This window comes from Pocillopora damicornis, chromosome 8 (genome assembly GCF_964200805.1).
Source record: "Pocillopora damicornis chromosome 8, jaPocDami1.2, whole genome shotgun sequence".
Lineage (NCBI taxonomy): Eukaryota > Metazoa > Cnidaria > Anthozoa > Scleractinia > Pocilloporidae > Pocillopora > Pocillopora damicornis.
Genome location: NC_142677.1, coordinates 19922766 through 19941337, shown reverse-complemented (window position 1 = coordinate 19941337; position 18572 = coordinate 19922766). Strand labels below are relative to the sequence as shown.

At 37.5% G+C, this 18572-nt stretch overlaps 3 protein-coding genes across 3 annotated transcripts in view; all 3 read left to right on the top strand.

The window, feature by feature from the left end:
* Positions 1–1425: 1425 nt before the first annotated feature.
* LOC149041761 (C-type lectin domain family 4 member D-like) lies at positions 1426–2186 on the top strand. Its single transcript, XM_089180922.1, has 2 exons — positions 1426–1762; positions 2149–2186. Exons 1-2 carry the CDS (start codon positions 1426–1428, stop codon positions 2184–2186), a joined length of 375 nt encoding a protein of 124 aa, XP_089037048.1.
* A 443-nt stretch (positions 2187–2629) lies between these two features.
* On the top strand, positions 2630–8026 carry LOC149041760 (matrilin-1-like). The gene is made up of 13 exons (XM_089180921.1): positions 2630–2770; positions 3405–3783; positions 4266–4307; positions 4397–4551; positions 4666–5041; positions 5192–5239; positions 5712–6266; positions 6457–6486; positions 6747–6764; positions 6977–6994; positions 7133–7168; positions 7253–7276; positions 7866–8026. The coding sequence occupies exons 1-13, from the start codon at positions 2630–2632 to the stop codon at positions 7934–7936; spliced, it is 1893 nt and encodes a 630-aa protein (XP_089037047.1). The 3' UTR covers positions 7937–8026.
* Positions 8027–11104: 3078 nt separating this feature from the next.
* Positions 11105–18572, top strand: part of LOC113683219 (uncharacterized) — a 29250-nt gene continuing 21782 nt past the window's right edge. Inside the window, exons 1-10 of the mRNA XM_089180920.1 lie at positions 11105–11742; positions 12376–12530; positions 12805–13180; positions 13597–13629; positions 14038–14195; positions 14612–14990; positions 15296–15337; positions 15946–16506; positions 16631–16666; positions 16787–16974. Coding sequence (XP_089037046.1) covers positions 11508–11742; positions 12376–12530; positions 12805–13180; positions 13597–13629; positions 14038–14195; positions 14612–14990; positions 15296–15337; positions 15946–16506; positions 16631–16666; positions 16787–16974 — 2163 coding nt within the window. The 5' untranslated portion in view covers positions 11105–11507. The remainder of the gene's footprint in view (positions 11743–12375; positions 12531–12804; positions 13181–13596; positions 13630–14037; positions 14196–14611; positions 14991–15295; positions 15338–15945; positions 16507–16630; positions 16667–16786; positions 16975–18572) is intronic.

Sequence of the window (18572 nt, the reverse complement as noted above, 5' to 3'; positions counted from 1 at the left end):
GTAGTTAAGAACATTTTTTACAATAACTTACGACACTATCCTACGCCTAGTGGTCGTGAGCCATAACAAATAAAAATATATACAATGAAAATTACATCATATCGCGTTAAATAGGCGTGGAAATAACGTTCTCTCCCCTATCGATGAATAAAAATTGATTACATCTTGTATTTCTTTCACAAGTAGGCCTTTATCGGCATGGACCTGTTAAATTAATTTTAAGCTACGTTCTGTATCCTGGTTATGTGAGGTTCATTCATCTAATCGAATTTTGTAATAGTCTCACATAAACACTATTTTTTTGTGAAATTAAGCTTTTAAACGATTTTAAGTTTGCTAAATAATTTGGTTATTTTTGTACTATCTGCCATTTTTTTTCTGAATCACTCAACCTTACGTCTCACCTTTACTTATGTGACATAACTAGTGTGCAATATTAGGTTTATCGTGACAGTATTTCTTTCATTCTGCCTTTAGCTGTCTCTACGGCTGTTGCAGAAGGAACGAGTGAGTGACACGTTTGATTAATGACTTCGCTTTCTTTTGTGTATGCTATATCTGCTTTGTTGTAGCTGTTTTTTATGTGCTTGAAATTCGTTGTTCGAGTCCCCCTTATTTACATCAGCTTCAATCCCTCCCATTCATACACACTTTGATGCTGTTGCAGTTGTCATTTCAAAGGATCTTTCATCCTTTTGCTTTTTCATGACAGATTCAATCCGCATATATGATAATTTTACGTTTGATGTTACTTAAATATGTGTTAGCTTTGCGTTTGATCTCACTTTGGTATGCTTTTTTTGGCTTCTCAGCAGATGTTGTAGACTCTTCAGGTAAGTACATGGGACTTAGTGACCAAGTGTAAATTTTCTTAATCTAGATTTTATCATTTACACATCAGAAATTAGGGCTTATTGTACCAGTTAGCTCAGTCACACCAGCTTTATCCTCTCTCGCTTTCCCTCTCAAATAAATACCTGAATGAGTGCATTCTTTGGTCTTCTGGTGAGACAACGATTGTGCACTATGTTGAATTCAAGGATTTTCTGCGCTGCTGAATACGGACAGGAATGCAAATTTTAATAAGTCCTTAGCCGACACTGATAAAAGTTTGAATCCGTAAAATCTGTATAAATGAGACCATTCATCAGACGAAATGGACGAAATTAAATATCTCAACTTTCAAGTGACGCAAATCCATGTTTTAAGGAGACTTTTGTAATTCAGTGGGTGTCCGCCTAATTGACTCAATTCTAAATCTGCAGACTGTCTGTCTGTCTGTCCGTCTTTCCGGACGTCGGTCTGTCGACGTTTCCTACCGTCTGCCCAACAGCTTTTTCGTCCATCTGTACGTTTGTTGACTAACCTTGAAAAACATTCCTTTGATTAGGGGTCGGGGATAACTGCTTTGCAGATTCCTGCTACATGTTTACCAAAGCGGGGAAAACATGGCCTGAAAACCAAGACAGCTGCACAGACAAGGGGGGTCACCTGGTTTCTATCGAGACCGAGGAGGAATGGAAATTCCTCAGTGGAAAGATCAAAACACTCTCCCCTCCCGGTGTCCATGAGTGGCACATAGGATTAAGAAATGGAGGTCAGCAATGGATTTGGGCTAATGGAAAACCTCTCACAATTGGAAAATGGCAAACAAACGAGCCTTCTGGAGACGGAAAGGTCGTGGTGATGTCAGAGGCTACAGGACTGTTTTCGGATGTTCCAGATAACAGCAGGAAAGCCTACATTTGTGAAATACCTCTAGGTAAGAAAAATAACCTACAGCTTAACCCAAAATCCCTCAAAGAATAATGAATTACGCTGATTATTTGAAAAAAAAACATCAGAAAGATTCGAAGAGAAGTCAATGGCGTGACATAATTACTCCAACATTATATACAAGAAAAAAACATCGGGTCGAGTGTTTGTTACATTTAGCGATTCTTCTGTGTCTAGATGGTCGGTATTCTTCTATATTGTCAGTATTCTTTGCATAACAAGTTTGCATTGAATGCTGTGATATATATGGCATAACGAGCCCCCCACCTCCGTTACCCCGAACTGAACTGTCCTCTATTGTAATTCTGGCTGTTTGTTCCCATGACATTCCACTTTGTGAAACGGTTCAATTGGTTCTCTTGTATTCCTCAGCTGCTGATATTACCAACAGCAAAGGAACAGGTCAGTGACTTACAACCATAATAGCAAGACAGGTTTAAAAGCTATAGACTAGTAGATCACATTATGTGTTAAAGAATCTCACAGAATGTTTATAAGAGACGAAAAAAGCGGCTTAAAAGAATGTTAACTTTTTTTTAATGCTTGACACGATATTTTCGGGAGATTATTGAATACGAATTAATTGAATTTGGATTGGATTGTATCTCCCCTTTCCACTCTCTACGCCTCTCTTTGTCACAATAAGTAAACATTGCGTGTGGAGGTCGACATGAAAACCCGGGTCACACTGTTTGACACAATGTGACCTCCCCTCCCCTTTAAAAAATCCTGGCTACACCCCTGAAAGGGTGTACAATAAACGAAAGAGGGATTGCGGAACTACTTGCCATGTATAATCAAAATAAATTTATCTCGAAAATTTCTTTCTGTAGTTGGTTGTGACCTGGCCATCATGGTAGATGCTTCATCCGGTCTGGGTGGAAAAGAAAATGCCAAACTTCTGTTTAACTTTGTGACCGCTGTGTTTCACTCGTTTGATATCAGCAGTGGAGAAACACGATATGCATTAGTACGCTTTGGTAAAACTACTGAGGTATGGGTAAAATCTAACTTTGTCTTCTTTTAATAAAGTTTATAACGTTTGCCTCCTGATATGATTATTACGAACCGTTGGAAAAGATCAAGCACGAATGGAAACGAACGATTTAACGTCCACGCAGTTAGGTATTCGAGTACACGTACCTTCTTTGCTGGGATCAATTATAATAATTATCTTCTTATATTTTTGGAGAATCAGATAGCTAACCTATAGACCTCGCTACCATAACAATAATAAAATAAACCTTTCAAAATAAATATTTACAATTCTTTTCTTTTTGTGTTCTAATTCTATGCAAAATTTAAGCAGATTAAAGAAATTAAATTTCGCTTTTTATTTAATTTTCACGGATAAAAATTTCGCTGGTAATGAAGGAAACGCCTCCCAAACTTTACATTTTAATTTAAGGAATATGAAAATTATAGTGGAACGCCATCGAACACCAATCTATGCAGCTAAGAAATCAATAATGGCGTAATATTTATTGTTCCATTTATACCAAAAAGACTGAAGACTGAAATAAAAAAATTGATAGTCCTTATTCCTGATAAACTAGTAGATTTTTTTTTCTGCTTCATTAGGGAACGAAGACGGTTTCTAACAGCCTTCTATACGATATGTTCTCTAGGTTTTATTTGGGTTTGATAGGTACAAAACTATCGATGATATTGACGAGGAGGTTGCCACTACATCCTTAGCTGAACTTGGCAGCTGTAATGCTGGTGCAGCTCTACAGGAATGCAAAAGGGCACTATTTGTTGGTGCCGCCGGAGGAAGAACACGTATCCTGCTTGTACTCATGGCAGGAAAGTCTGCAGATGGCGTCACGAACGGTGCTGGATCATTGGCATCTGGTGGAGTCAAAATAATCACCGTTGGAATTGGTGGTCTTTTTGATGGTTCGCAGCTTTCAACAATGGCAACGTTGCCTTCTTATAAATTGAGCTCCATATCATTTATAAAACTTCTTAGTATATCTAGGAGCACATCTTCTCTCATATCCCAAGGTACGTACATCTTTTTTGCAACCCCCATTCCAGTTCTTGGAAGGTCACTTTTTAATTCTGAGGAACACAAGCGCTTTCCAAATTTTGATACGGGGAGGCCTGACCAACGTCTTACCCCAATGCATAGCACTTTTATCCGAAAAAAAAGAAACCCTGCCGAAAACTTCAAATTGAAAAAAGAAACTCATTTCAATAAATATGTCATTACGAACGCTGTAGATCATTGGAGACCCTCTCATATACCTGGGTGACAGATCTCTTACCTCAGAATTATTATACTTTCACTCATGAAAAGCCAATTAGTACTGTCTGAAAAAGGATCATCAGCAGGTGCCCCACTCCCTTCGATCACGTTTTCTCGCTGATAGCAAACTTTTGGAAGGAGCTATGAACTCCACAAAAAACAGCTAGCCATCGCAGAATACTTGAATCAAGTAGTAATGTATATTTTTCTTGCTACGTTTTGTTATGCTTGATTGTAGCTGGTGGTATAAACGTTGTTGGAAACATGGACACATCAGAAGGTAGGGTGTACCCTCCATATCCTGTTCTTATTTTCTATTCATTTCACGATGCATTATGACATTTGCACTAATCTGAAATCTATTTCAAGGTGGCTGTGACTTGGCGTTTATGGTGGATGTTTCATCGAGCATAACGAGCCAAGACTTGAACCTTGCACTGAACTTTATCTCCAAAGTTTTTCATTCGTTTACTCTCGGTAACGGCGTGCGATATGGACTTCTAGTTTTCGGGGAAAGCGCAAAGGTACGTTCAAGACTGCTTGTCTCCTTACAACGCAGATATTCCAGTAATGATTAGCGGAGAAAACAAATTAAAAAATCATTTAAAATTATTGAAGTTTCGTACATTTTCTTACAGCTGGTGTTTGGATTCAGTCAGTATAGTTCTCTGGCACAAGTGGATTCAGCAGTCGCAAGTGTAGAGATGATAAATGGCAACTGTAATGCAGAGGATGCCTTTGATCAGTGTGGTACAGAGCTGTTTTCTGGTGACAACTCTGGCAGATCTCGTGTTCTGGTTGTGCTCATGGCAGGGAAATCAGCTCAAAATGTATCACGTTCTGCTGGGTCATTGAAAACAGCCGGAGTGAAAATTATTGCTATCGGGATGGGTGGTTCAGTTGACAAGTCGGAATTGTCAACCATGGCATTTTCGTCTTCCAACGTCAAGACTGTCGCTTCATTCGCTGGTCTAAGAAAGCTTGATAAAGTTGTGTCTCCCCTTGTGTCACAAGGTATTAAGTTAAAGTTTTTGTTCTCTCTTTGATTACAATTGATTTTCAAAATACATATCTTATTGGCAGAAAATCGAAACATTTTTAATGGGGGTGAAATGTACGGAATAAACGTATACTTTTATGGCTGATATTTGTTATCCTTTGCAGCTGGTACCATCAAAGGCAATGGAACCGCTCTGGCAGCAGGAGGATCAGGTTTGTAACATTCTTGATATTAGCAATCGCCAAAGCATTTACCATATTCACCTAAAATTTGAAACATATTGAGAAGCATTCCATACTATCGTCACGGGTTGGTACGTAATTTAGTTTTACCACTGACACGCTGACGGCACGACACGCTAAGAGGCTGACGAAACGAACAGACGAACTAGCGAGGCAACAAATGAGAGAAAGAAAGATGAAATGAGTGTGAAATTGACTAACAACATTCTGTGCCCGCGACTTGAGCAAACCAGATACATCTGAAATAAGGCTGAAATGAAACGCAGATAAATTGAAAATTAAATTAGAAAATATAGCCAGCAGCATGTTAGAAGGGTATTGCCCTGCATGTTCGATAACTTATTTTATATATCATATCATCGGCATCTTACGTGTGATACCTATATTCCTTCAGCTTTATGACAACATTTTTTTAGTTGTACGTGTCAACTTTTATTCCTAGCCTTTAAAGATCAAGTCGAAATTGGATTCCTTATCGATGGATCTGAGAGCATAAACAAGTACGGCCTAGACAATTTCAAAAAGATCTTGGAATTTGTAAAATCCCTTACCAAGCCTTTCGAAATTTCTCCGAATAAGGCAAGAGTTGGAGTAATCGTCATGTCGCAGAAAAGTGAATGTAAATGTGACTTTAACAAATCTAAATCAAGAGCAGAAGTAGAGGCAGCCATAGACAGCATACCATACCCTAATGCGCAGACGTATGATGGTAAGGCGTTGGAAATCGCAGCCGACGAGTTATTCAGTGACGCCAGGGATGGTGTACCTCGTATACTTGTGGTAATTTCAGGGTCATGGATCGGTAATGATGAATCGGAGACTTCTGGCGAACTTCACCGAGCAGGAGTAAAAATCGTATCTATTGGACTTGGAAAGCACTTTAACCTGGCTCAACTTTATGTCATGGCGAGTCAAACAAAAGACGATCACGTATTCACAGTCAACTTTCCTCAAATCCCAAATATCGTCTGGGCAATACAGGATACTTTGTATATTGGTTAGTGCTATTACTCAACATTATCACCCAAAACGCTCGTTAAACACTCATATTATCGCAGTTTACGAGAAAAACACAATTCAAACCGAGGCAAATTTGAAGTCCTCATGGCACCATAAAGTGTTTTACAATAAACTCCCCGGTCTTGTTTCTTTTCATAATAATTTTTGGCTTTTTTGTTCCTTTTTAGTCGCTACTAAAGCTGTCAAGGAAGCACCAAGTAAGTACAGGTTTTGTTCTTGCCGTTTTTCAAACGGTTGGTACATGCATGGAGAGCTATCAAATCACCAAGAAACTTTTCAAAACTTAGACTGTTACTACCCTCCTGAAGCCGTAACGAGGCCTACTCATCTTGATACCTGATCAAGTTAATGTACAGTTAAAATGCCAAATAGAAAAAATTATCATAATTATTCTGTAAATAAATTCTGATGACTTGGTAGTGTTTAATCATTTTATCTTTCCATTTTATACCACCAGAGCCAACTACAACAAGCGGTAAGAATTATTTTAGTTACTATTTGAACAGTATTTTTACAGTTTGATATTGTATTTCATTCAATTTTTTATTATTTATTGTCCTCGTTGTTTTTGTCAATGTCTTGTTTAACTCATGAAGAAGATTCTTTTGTACATTTCTTTGTGTTACACTCTATTTTATTCCTTTTATACTCATCATTTACCTATCTAATCTACCTTTTCGTCTACAGCCCCAACAACTACAAACGGTGAGTAGTACCACTTGACTAGTTTTTTTGCTTGTTTGTTTGTTTGTGGTTCTGACATACCTTAAAATAATGTTTTGGTGATGATTGAGTTTGACATATCTCGAATAGAAAGTCACACTCTTATCTTCCCAAATGTAGCACCACAAGTGACAACTCAAGCCAAAACAACAAGTGGTAAGCAACTGTGTTAATTTTGGATTTTCTGATCAAATTATGCTACTTCATAATATTAACTATGCATTATTTCATCTTCTGCAGCATCTCAAGTAACAACTACAAGTGGTACGTCAAATCTGTTAACTTTAATCCCGTTGCCTTTTCATCACTTCATTTCCTTAAATGCTTTCTGTTTTAATCTCATTAAAGTTTAAACAAGCACTAACATCATCATCGTTATTATCATTATCATCATCCCTCTTTTCCAATTTTGGTCGGGGTTGTTATCGTTTCCAATGTTCTTTTTTTATTCAGCACCAAAAACTACAAATGGTAGATCAAATATATCAATTTTTGCTGCATTACCCCCCTACAGCACTTAGCTTTCTTCTCAATATTATTCGCGCGTTTCTGCCTTTTTTCTTTTTCGTAAAAAACATTTTTCTCTCTCCAAACACAGCACCTCAAGTCACAACACAAGTAACAACTACAGCTTGCATTTTGTCTTCTCATCAATTGCCACGCATGTTTTACTCGGCTTAATTAAGTCCCGAGGCTATGTCACCTTATAAAGAACGAAACTGACGATAGTGACCCACATCAATGGCTGTCAATCTCTTTATACGCATACGCATGCACCGCTTGAACAAAATCCTACAGAACGTCATTTCCATCCAAGCAAACACATACGATAATGTTTTTCTTATTTATTCAGCATCCCAAGTCACAACTCAAGTTACAACAACAAGTGGTTTGTATGCCTCGTTTCTTTTGAGCTGGATTTAATCTTACTCGTGTTTTCAGACATAAAAACTGCTCTTGACTGTCAAATATGGTTCATTTTTGATTAACCTGTTCTCCTTCCAAACACAGCACCACAAGTGACAACTCAAGGAGCGAGTACAAGTGGTGTGTCTTAGTTTGACGTTTATTCGTTTTCTATAATCATCTGCATCACTCGAACATCTCCTGTGATATTGCCTATGTTCAAAAAACTCTATTTACCCTAAGGGAAGACACGCCTGGGGAATGCAAGAAATTCATCGCCGAAATTATATTAGTTATTAAGAATTTCATACGCTGATCGCCGCAACTGGTTTTAATGTCTTGGAAGACTAACATATCTCTTTCGTTTCTGTTTTTTTGTTGTTGTTATGTAGTTTTATTTTGCACGTTTTATTGTCATTTGACTTGAAAACATCGTTTTGAAAAAAAATTCCCCCGCCTTTCCATTCACAGCACCACAAGTGACAACTCCAGGAGCAACTTCAAGTGGTACGTTTAACAAAAACATTCACTTCTTCTCCTTCATAAGCTTTTTTTAGCTCTTTGTTTGAACAATGTTCATTCATCTCAAATCTCCATCTTTTTTTTATGTATTCCTCCATTGCCAACAGCGTCTGGAGGAACAACTACAAACGGTAAGTTTAAACTTTGCGGTAATTTAATTTGTAGGCACCTTACCTCAGACTGAAGTTTAGATACCGATTTTTGGATAGCTAACATTTGATTCATATGATATCATTTGCAATCTCTTTCAATTCTCTAGATTTTTTGTTAAATTCTCACAAAGCCATCCTAGAAATTCCTTTTCTTTAATCTTTTCTACAGCACCCTCCACAGCCCCCGGAGTATCTACTACAAGCGGTACGTGTATACTTTAGTTAGCTTTTACGATTGCATCGTCAGACAGTGCTCACAATTCTAACGATATAATGAGATGTTTAAAGAAATTTTTCTTCACCTTACCTCCACTATTTCATGGTGTACAGCCCCTGGAGTAACTACCACAAATGGTACGTTTGAACTTCCTCGTTCTTCAAATCGTCAATTCCTTTAAATTTAGGCAGTACGTATAACTCTATCGCTAGATAGCGGTATTTAAGTAAAGGTTTTTTTCCCCTTCCTTTTCTCACCTATTTCATCTTCTACAGCTCCCGGACTAACATCTACAAGTGGTATGTTAAAATTTTCCACCACTTGAAATGTTGAATTTCTTTTGAGCTTAATCACGCAATGCAAACGATTCTTACGCTGTAACGCAATCTTAAAAAAAAAAAAAAAATTCCCTCTCTTTCCTTCTTCATCATCTGCAGGAATGAAAACAACGAGTGATGCATTCAAACTTTCCAACATTTCAATTTGTCAATTCCATTTAAGCATACAATGCACACAGTAAGGATAACTAATATCTAACTTTTAACTTTTATATGTCCAATTACAGCGCCTCAACCAACTACTCAAGGAGCTGGAACTGGTATGCCTGAATCTCTGATTAGATAAAATATACACTGGTTTTTTTTCACCATTATTTTCTTTAGTTTTTTGTTTATCTTTATGTTGACTGTGTGGTAAAGAGAGGTCCGGTTTCGAAATCTGGCCGAGTCTCTGTGTTGTGTTCTTGTGTAAAACAGTGTACTTTCTCTCCACCCAGGAGTATAAATGGGTACCAGCAAATTTTCAGGAAGCCTGCTGAGGGTGGGGGGTTAGGAGGGGGGTTAATCTTGAAATGGACTGCCATCCCTCCTAGGGAGGAGAAGTAATACTTCTAGTCGCTTCATGCTATGGAGACGGAATAGGCTCAGCTTAGATGGGCCACTTGGCTCTAGTAGAGTCTTTACCTCGTGACCTTTACCTAACGTTGGCTGTAATTTATTTACATGTGTGCTTGTCCTTTTTCAGCGCCAGCAACAACGGCCGGTAAGGGAGTATTTTCTTATCACCTTATTTTACATATACCCTTCGATCCATCCCTGCTCAGTCTGTGCTCACGTCATTTGAGTTTTTAACCTTACAAAATACACTTGGATGCTGGATTTGCCAAGTAAAACCTCTATGTCTCTTAACCATGACAGGACGGAAAACGCATGCACTGTAAGTACCTTCCCGTTGTCACATACAAAGCCTTAGAAAACTTTTCTAAGGCTTTGTATGGAACAACGGGAGGTACTTACAGTGCATGCATTATCCGTCCTGTCATGGGACCACAAGTGACAACTCAAAAAGCATCTACAAGTGGTAAGTCTGAGATAAATTGATCTTGCCTTCTCTTCTACATTAATTCAGTATCTAGATCTCTTGTTACTGGTTAAAGTCAACATAGAATAACCCATTTACTTTTTCTTGGGTATTTCATCTTTCTTAGCACCAGGAGCAACAACCACAAGTGGTAAGTTGAACCTTCATACTACGTTTGCAGCCCAAGCGCAAATTATCAGGACTTACACATCTAGTGTACTTGACAATAACCAATAGCATGTGGGCTTTGAAGTTTCTTGTGCTTGCGTTTGTCCTGTGGTGTGGCTGGCCATGATTTAAATAATTAACATAGCACTAATGGGACTCGGTCGGCAATGTTGGAAAACCTGAGGTGTCTTACCGATACATGGGTCCAAGTTAGATCTCATGATTAAGATGATTAAAGGCAGGAGATAGGGTAAAAATCTTCAAATCAAGGCAAAATCACGGGTGGAAACTTTTTGCCAACATATATGACGAAAATTTAAGCAGCCAGTTTCCACTAGAATTTAACAACGAAAAATTTATAGTTTAGTTTGAAAAGTGTTGCACCAAACTTAGTAGCACCTTAAGTGCGATTCGGTATAATAGTAATAATAATAATAACAACAATAACAATAATAAAGAAATGTATTTTTCATTCTTTAATTTTTGCTTTCATTTTGCTTTCAACAGCACCACAAGTAACGACCATAAGTGGTGAGTGAACTCACTTTTAATTGAAATAATAAACTTTACGAAACATTGTTTCTAAATTTATCTTTTCTCGTCTTGTTCTTTCCAGCATCACAAGCTTCAACTACAAGCGGTAAGTCTTATTTTAACTTTGCTTAACTCCCAGTGTCAATGTTCTTCAATTTCATTTTACTGAAATGAACACTTTGTGTCATATACAGCACCAAAGACAAAAACTACAAGTGGTATGTCTAAACCATCGTTGTTTCGATTGGTATCCAATAAAACACTTTTCCATTTTTGTTTGTTAATATTTATAAATTTAACAACCTATTGCTTCATTTATATCGATATTTTTGGTGTCCAATCCATATCTTTAGGGCCAGGAGCAACAACAACAAGCGGTATGTTTTTTTTCTTTTTTTTTTAATCAATGCTGCTTTGATGTCTTCGAAACTAAAAAGTGAATTCGACTTTCTCGTGTCATTTCTCCACTTACAGCACCACAGTTAACAACTACAAGCGGTACATGTATTCAAACTTTAAAAAAAAGAAACTTTACTCTAAAAAATAACATTCTTAAATCCACTTTCTAGTTATCATCATACGTAATAACGACATTTCAGAGACTGTCATAAGAGTGTCAGAAATTGGCGAGCATTTGATGCGTCAGCAACCTCTGATGTTCTTTCTGTTTTTTTCTTTTTCCCTTGTGTTTTTGTTCTGTATTTCTTTTTCAATTCCTCGATATCGAGTAAAATTTCCAGCTTCAGTTTTGCCTTTGATTAACGGTTCATATAAGATAACATTTCTAATATATTTATATCACTCATTCATACTTCAATCGTCTTCACTCTTGCTTTGTCATTACTTTTCAGCTCCTGAAGTTGCAAAAAGTGGTAAATACGATAATGTTGGTCTTGAAATCACAAATAATTGACAAAGCTCTCCCTAGATAATATTTAGATTAGATTCAGAAAACTAAAAAAAAGTTGCCATGAACAATTTTTTTTCCGATCCTGGTGGTTTCTCACCTCTTTATATTTATTCACAAGTTTCCGTCCAAAATAACGATCCATTTCACACACTTTTTTACCTAAGATATAAAACTGTGAAACATGAATTTTTTTAGCTAAAAACCTGTTTGCGATTGAAAAAATTTTTTCACTACACTAATTGGAGTTTTGATCGGCTTACTTGAACATGCTTTATCAGAGCACAAATGGATGCTGAAGCCGCTTCACTCTTAAGGGAAACCATGGTTTATTTTGAAAATGAAATGTCAGCCTAATGCATGGGGAGATCAACGTTTTCTTTTTCTTTAAAGTTCCCTAAATTACCTTACATTTTCTTCACCCTCCAACCGTTTCTTGTTTCCTTTGCTACTAAAAAGAGTACAGTTTTTGCCCCATCATTTGGTAATACTACACATAAATTTTTCCATAAAAACGTCTCGAATTCTGAAAACCTATTTTTAAAGTGAACTTATCAAAACAATGTTTAGCATGCTCACTCGTTGTCTTTTCCGGCAGGTGGCTGTGACTTAGCATTTTTGGTGGATGCCTCGTCAAGCATGGATGTTACAAATTTCCGACGAGTGATGGATTTCGTCACTCGCATTTTCCGTTCATTTCCTCTCGGCGAAAGTATGCGATACGGATTAGTTCTCTTCGGTGATAATATAAAGGTACGTTGGTCAACTGGTCATTAGTATACCGTTCTTCATAATGGCTGCAGAAAATCAAGAGCAGTTATAGCATAGACGCCTTCTATTTCTATGCTTTGAAGATTGTAACTTGTTGGTGTGCGAAGGACCGGCCTCGCCTAATTTGTACGCAATGATATTTTTCCCTCAGTTTGACTAAAATTCTCGCTTTTTTGGGAATATCTGCTATTTTATACATGGTTCATAAAGTAACTGACACTTTATCGTAAATAAAACAAAGTGAATATTTCTTTAGGTTATCTTCCGATTTGGACGATACACGTCAATACCTCAGATAGACACGGCTGCCGCCAATGCAAAGCAAATTGGTGGTGGCTGTAACTTGCGAGGCGGTTTGTCAGAGTGCAAAACAGAACTATTTAAAGGAGACGCCGGTGGAAGGGCACGCATCCTTGTTGTGCTTGTGGCTGGAGAGTCAGAACACGACGTTTCCAGAGAAGGCAATTCCTTGAAGAGAGTCGGTGTCAAGATCATCGCTATTGGAATGGGTGGTTCATATGATCAATTCGATTTATCATCCATGGCAAATTCTCTGTCCTACATCCTTACAATTGGGAAAGTCAGCGATATAAACAGCTTACAAGGAAGCTTGTCGACCCTTATTTTACAAGGTAATTGTTTCTCCAGTTTTCCTCTCCTTTTTCTGTTACTTTTCCTCTTTTTTTATTTCTATCTGTTTGCTTCTTGACTTTCTTCACTCTAAAGAGCATATAAAGGTTTTTTAGCCGAGCACATGGTCAGTTGACAGGCTCTTAAAAATTTTAAACGGTTCATTTCCAAATCTACTGTAACCATTTTGCTCCTTGTTTAATTTTCTGGTTATTTTGTTCTTTGTTGTTATATTTGATGCCTCTGGCGGTCCTCTAATTGACGCTTTCATCTGAATTAAAAACAACTTTCGGTGACCCAAAAGTATCTTGCCTTTAAATCACTTTGGTTGTTTGATCATGCCTTTCGCTACATCTCCTTACCAATCCGAAACACTTTTCATCTAAGAATTGATGAATTCAAATTCAATTTCTTTCAGCCGAGCAAGAAGTAACCACCTCAGGGCGTGGTGGTGAGTATATGCGCGTATTTTAGAAGGACAATATAGCAATAATAATCAATTTATTGTTTTCAGAGTAACACGTTTGGTTTTTTTTGACTCCCTTCTATATTCCGTCTTGTGTTTTCCCTTTTTTGGGGGAATTTCCCAAAGAACCTAGAGTTTTTTTAAAATCGATTTTGTTAGGTTTGTTAATGTTCATATATCAATTGTATTTTATTTTGTTAATTTTCAATCAGTTTATGTCACAGTGGCCTGAACTGAGGTGTAATCATCGTATTCCCCTTTGGCCATGTCAACATGTGGCGTCGATCTCAAGTTACTCTTTCTCGTCGCTTTTTATATGAAAGATACGGTTTCTAAACAAGGAAAATTGCAAAATAAATGAAATTCGTCTAACGACTACTATGTTTTTCTCAGGTCGCTGTGATCTTGCCTTTATGGTAGATGCATCATCAAATATTAACGGAAAAGGCAACTTTCAACTAGTAAAGAGTTTCGTCAGTAACATGCTCAACTCATTTTCTCTCGGTGGCGATGTGCGATATGGATTAATAGTCTTCAGCGACAAAGTTGAGGTGAACTTATGACTACGCTTATCAGATTAGATAGAGATTATCAGATAATTTGTTCGAGAGCTACCGTAACCCTAAACCCTAACTCCAATGACTCGAATCTTTGAAGGAAGTCGAAAAGAACTAATTAAATTTAATCAACGGGAACAGAGAGTTTGCATAAAATGTAACGGAAAGGTGAGACAATCTCGTATTGTGATAGTAAATGTAAAGAAAAACTGAGGAAATAAAAAAAGCGAGTCATTTACCTTGGGAATAACGAAGGCTCTGTTGGAGGTTCAAAGATAATTTAGATTAACCAGTCTGCATAACCACACCACTGCACCATCAAATATAAGCAAATAATTTTTTGAGGGACGACAAAAGAAGGCTGAGTGTACCAAGTGTCAACAAGCTTAATATTATTCTAATTCTTTCAGGTCGTGTTTGGCTTCAATCAGTTTACCTCTATGTTCGAAGTTAATCTGGCAGTGAGCGAGACCCAACTGATCGGTGGAGCTTGTAACGCTGGTGCGGTACTCACACGCTGCAAGACAACACTGTTTCCGACTACCACAGCCAAAGGAGTTGAACGTGTTTTAGTTGTGCTTCTTGCTGGAAAATCCTCAGATGACGTCTTACCACCCACCGAGTCTTTAATAAATGCTGGTGTAAAGATAATCACAGTTGGAATGGGTTTATTTATCGATAGGTCACAGCTTTCGGAGATTGCATACTCTCAGTCGTATGTTCTAACTACTGACCTGATCGCTGGTTTACCAAGCATTAGCGGGAGCTTGGCTACGTTGATTTCCCAAGGTTCGTTTTTCTTCACGCATTTTAACTGTTTTAGAACACGTAAGAACTTCACTTTTGTCAATTGGCTGAATATCGTCTCAGTGCCACGAGGGTCCTTTGTTGGAGCTGCATTTCTATAATCATCTGCCAGATAATTTTGTGCAAATATAATTTAAATTAGCTACACATTTTTTTTTTAAGTCCAACGATGAACTTTTTCCGTCAATAACAGACAAATTTTGAACGATGATTCGCTGCTGGTGTGTTTATCTCAAAAAAAGGCAAGGACTTTGAGTACTAATCTAGTAATTTCTTCTTTCCTACAGCTGGTGGTATCACCTTCAGTGGAAATTCAGGGGCAACAGACAGTTAGTCCTTATTTCAATTACTTCTCAAATACTGATTCAAACTTTTTTCCATAGATAATTAACGCTACTGATTGATTGAAAAAACCCGCGATGATATTTAACATGAAGTTTCACGAAGGAAGCCCATTAGCTAGCTCTTATTTCTTATAAGTTTTTCGAATGTTTCATGTTTCGAATTTTTATTATCTATGTGCTTTTTTTTCTGATGTCTTTGTGTTCGCTCGCCGTCTGCTTTGATTTTTTTAACCAGCTCGAACATGGCTTTCGTATACAGTCATTTCCTAAACACTTATCATACAACCATAGAAACTGAGTAAAATGAGACGAGCAGGTATGAAGCAATCATGTCCAAAAGGTGAACGAACGGCATAAAACCTTTATCAACAGGGCAGTTGAGGGGCAGAGAGGATCTAATCCCCTCTTTGATGGTTTAAATAAAATAATCCCCATTCCTGGAAACCGATGCATGCAGTCAGCATAAATGTATTTTACAAATCATTTTTTGCTAACCAATATTTCTAAAGGTTGCTTCTCGTGATGCGCTGTTGCTGTATTTGGACACCAGAGCTTCTTTTTTTTTCTAATTTGCTTCTCTTCTTTTCGTCTAGTAATCCTTGACCTGGGATTTATGATAGATGGATCCTCCGCCGTGGGAAGTGAGCAGAACTTCAAACAAATTATTAAGTTTGTTAGCGCTGTAATCCATGCCTTCCCACTTGGCCATTACAAAACTCGTGTTGGGCTGGTCGTGTGCTCCTCCGAAGATTTAGTAGTCTTTAACTTTTACACATACTTTGACATGTTTAGTATAGATCAGGCGTTGTCTTCAGTGAAATACCCCGGGACAAACTCGGCTGGGAAGCAGCTACTCTATCTCGGACGTGGCTTGGAGGTCTCCAAGCATTTCTTATTTGACAGCTCGTGGAGGAACCATGTCCCACGGCTGCTTGTTATGGTGGTTGCAGGCAACTCCGCTGACAGCGTTGCTACCCCATCGATGGAGATCAGATCTTATGGAGTAGAAATCTTCTGTATTGGAGTTGGGAGTGTATCTAGTAATTGGCAACTCAATGCCATGGCCAGTTACCCTTATAATGCGCATGTCTTCAAGAGTAGCTACGAACAAATGGGAAAGATTGCAGAACTACTTGTTACCAACATTTTGAGAGGTAAAAAGGAAATTTTGTCAATTCGATTCCCATTTCATTACACGCAAAGGGCCATACCGTCCTGTATAACTTCGTTCAACCATGAACAACTTTTTGTTTTCATTTTCCTTCGAATTCTTTCCAGGTATTTTCAGGAATTATTGTCGCCCTTGTTATTGCGGTAAGTCGACAAGTCTATTTATCACGGTTTGGCTTAGTTCACGGTGCTTTATTAATTACGTAAACAAATTTTGTAACTTTTCAACTAGTCATACTAACTAGAATGACCATTGCATTAAAGGTTATCGGGATTACTGCGGATACTGTCCCAGCTATTTACGAAAGAAGAGAAGCGCAGTCATTTCAACAGAAAACAAGTACGACTGCTCACGTCATTTCATTATTCATCCCCTGCCACGTCGTTATCATCATCGACCACGCGATGTCCACTATAGTCGCCTCATCGGCGGACGTCGACACCAGACGGGTTGATCAATGATCTTTCAGGGGGGAGGGTGGACACGAGGAAAAAAACTAAGATAAATGGCTTTTTTCAGTATATTCTTAATTTGTTCCCGGAATATCGAATCAAATCGATATCTTATAAAAACAATATCGAATCTTACAAAAACAAAAGCGACAGAGCTAAAAACTAGAAAAGAGAACTTTTTTGGGGGAACGCTCCTAGGCTTTTCGAACATTTCCCGAACGTTGCTTATAATTAAAAGTATATATTTGAAAGGCTTTCTTGTAACAAATGCAAAAATACAGGAGACACACTGCTCTAAGTTTCTCTGTGCAATCGCGATATAAAAAGCGAAGATTTTTAGGTTCAAATATTGTCGGAAGGCAGTGCTGCCTATTTCGAAGCTCTTTTGTTTTTTCTTCCTTTTTGGCCTGAGATTCGTTTGGTTTATTAAATAAGGGATTTGCTATAGATACGGTTTAATAGATCTCTTTCCCTCAACGTAAATGGGAAATTAAATGTCTTCTTATCTCTGTTAAAGTTAATTCTGAATAAGAAATAAAGACTTGAATTTTGACATGATCGGCATCCGTTTTTATGCTCCTACATATAACTTTTCTTACCCTCGTCTTACCAAAGGTATTGGGGGACCATCTAGGTAAACCAAGATTGCAAAAAAATCTAAATTAAATAGATAAGTTTAAAAAGTGTTACCCTCTAAATTTATAACATAGAAGTCTCAGCCTGAAATCCTTGAATCCGTGACTAGTTTAGGTTGGTTTCTAAATTTCTCGCAATTTTCCTCGGGATTACCTCTCTCCAGTTGGTTGATTAATAGTTTTTTACCTGATACGAACATCTGTTCTATGAAAGTCGTCCTCCATCGCTTCCCTTTTTCCGTTCCACATGACACTTATGTCTGATTGACGATGAGCTGGAACTCAACATACAAGTTTAGCTAGCTACGAAATTATGTAATTGAGGAATACCCTGAAACTTTTTTAGATTTTGAAAGTCATGTATATAGTTTCAATACTCAACCTGGCATTGTAAATCTTTTTCCTTTGAATGCTAACACAGACCCGGTCCTAAAGTAGTGCACGTATAGCGTGGTTATTTCCCAAAGCATGGTGAATTTAGTATAACAATCATTCCATTCACGCTAGTTGGATATGCGATAGTGGCTATCGGCAAATCGGTGCTCTACTATCTAATGTCCACTGCGCGCTCATAGAATAAGTGATGAAACTTCTTTCATCTATAGTTCTTTTGCGACTTCTTTCATTTCTGGAGATCACAGGATTATCTAGGCAAAATCAATCCTGTAAGGTTATTATTATTTTTAATATTTTATTTATTTATTTTACGTGTACTTACCATGCGTATGCTTTCCTTTCGAACAATGTAATAAATGCATCCGCTAAGTTTATATCACATTTTACATCAATTTTCAAAATTCAAGACTAAAACAAATCTTAACTTGGTCATTGGTATTTTTGGTCATTGGCTGTTATTCAATTCACTCTGAATTCTTTGCAATAGTTCTTTTGCTTTAATTGGTTGTTGTGATTACATGTACTTTGGTTTTGTTATCTGATACTCAATCAAATGCGCTCTTTGA

Coding starts and splice junctions, on each gene's coding strand:
- LOC149041761 (XM_089180922.1), top strand. CDS start 1,426: ATGTTTACCAAAGCGGGGAAAACATGGCCTGAAAACCAAGACAGCTGC. Junction 1,763..2,148: donor CATTTGTGAAATACCTCTAG/GTAAGAAAAATA, acceptor TGTATTCCTCAG/CTGCTGATATTACCAACAGC.
- LOC149041760 (XM_089180921.1), top strand. CDS start 2,630: ATGGTAGATGCTTCATCCGGTCTGGGTGGAAAAGAAAATGCCAAACTT. Junction 5,240..5,711: donor TCTGGCAGCAGGAGGATCAG/GTTTGTAACATT, acceptor TTTTATTCCTAG/CCTTTAAAGATCAAGTCGAA. Junction 7,169..7,252: donor TCAAGCCAAAACAACAAGTG/GTAAGCAACTGT, acceptor CATCTTCTGCAG/CATCTCAAGTAACAACTACA.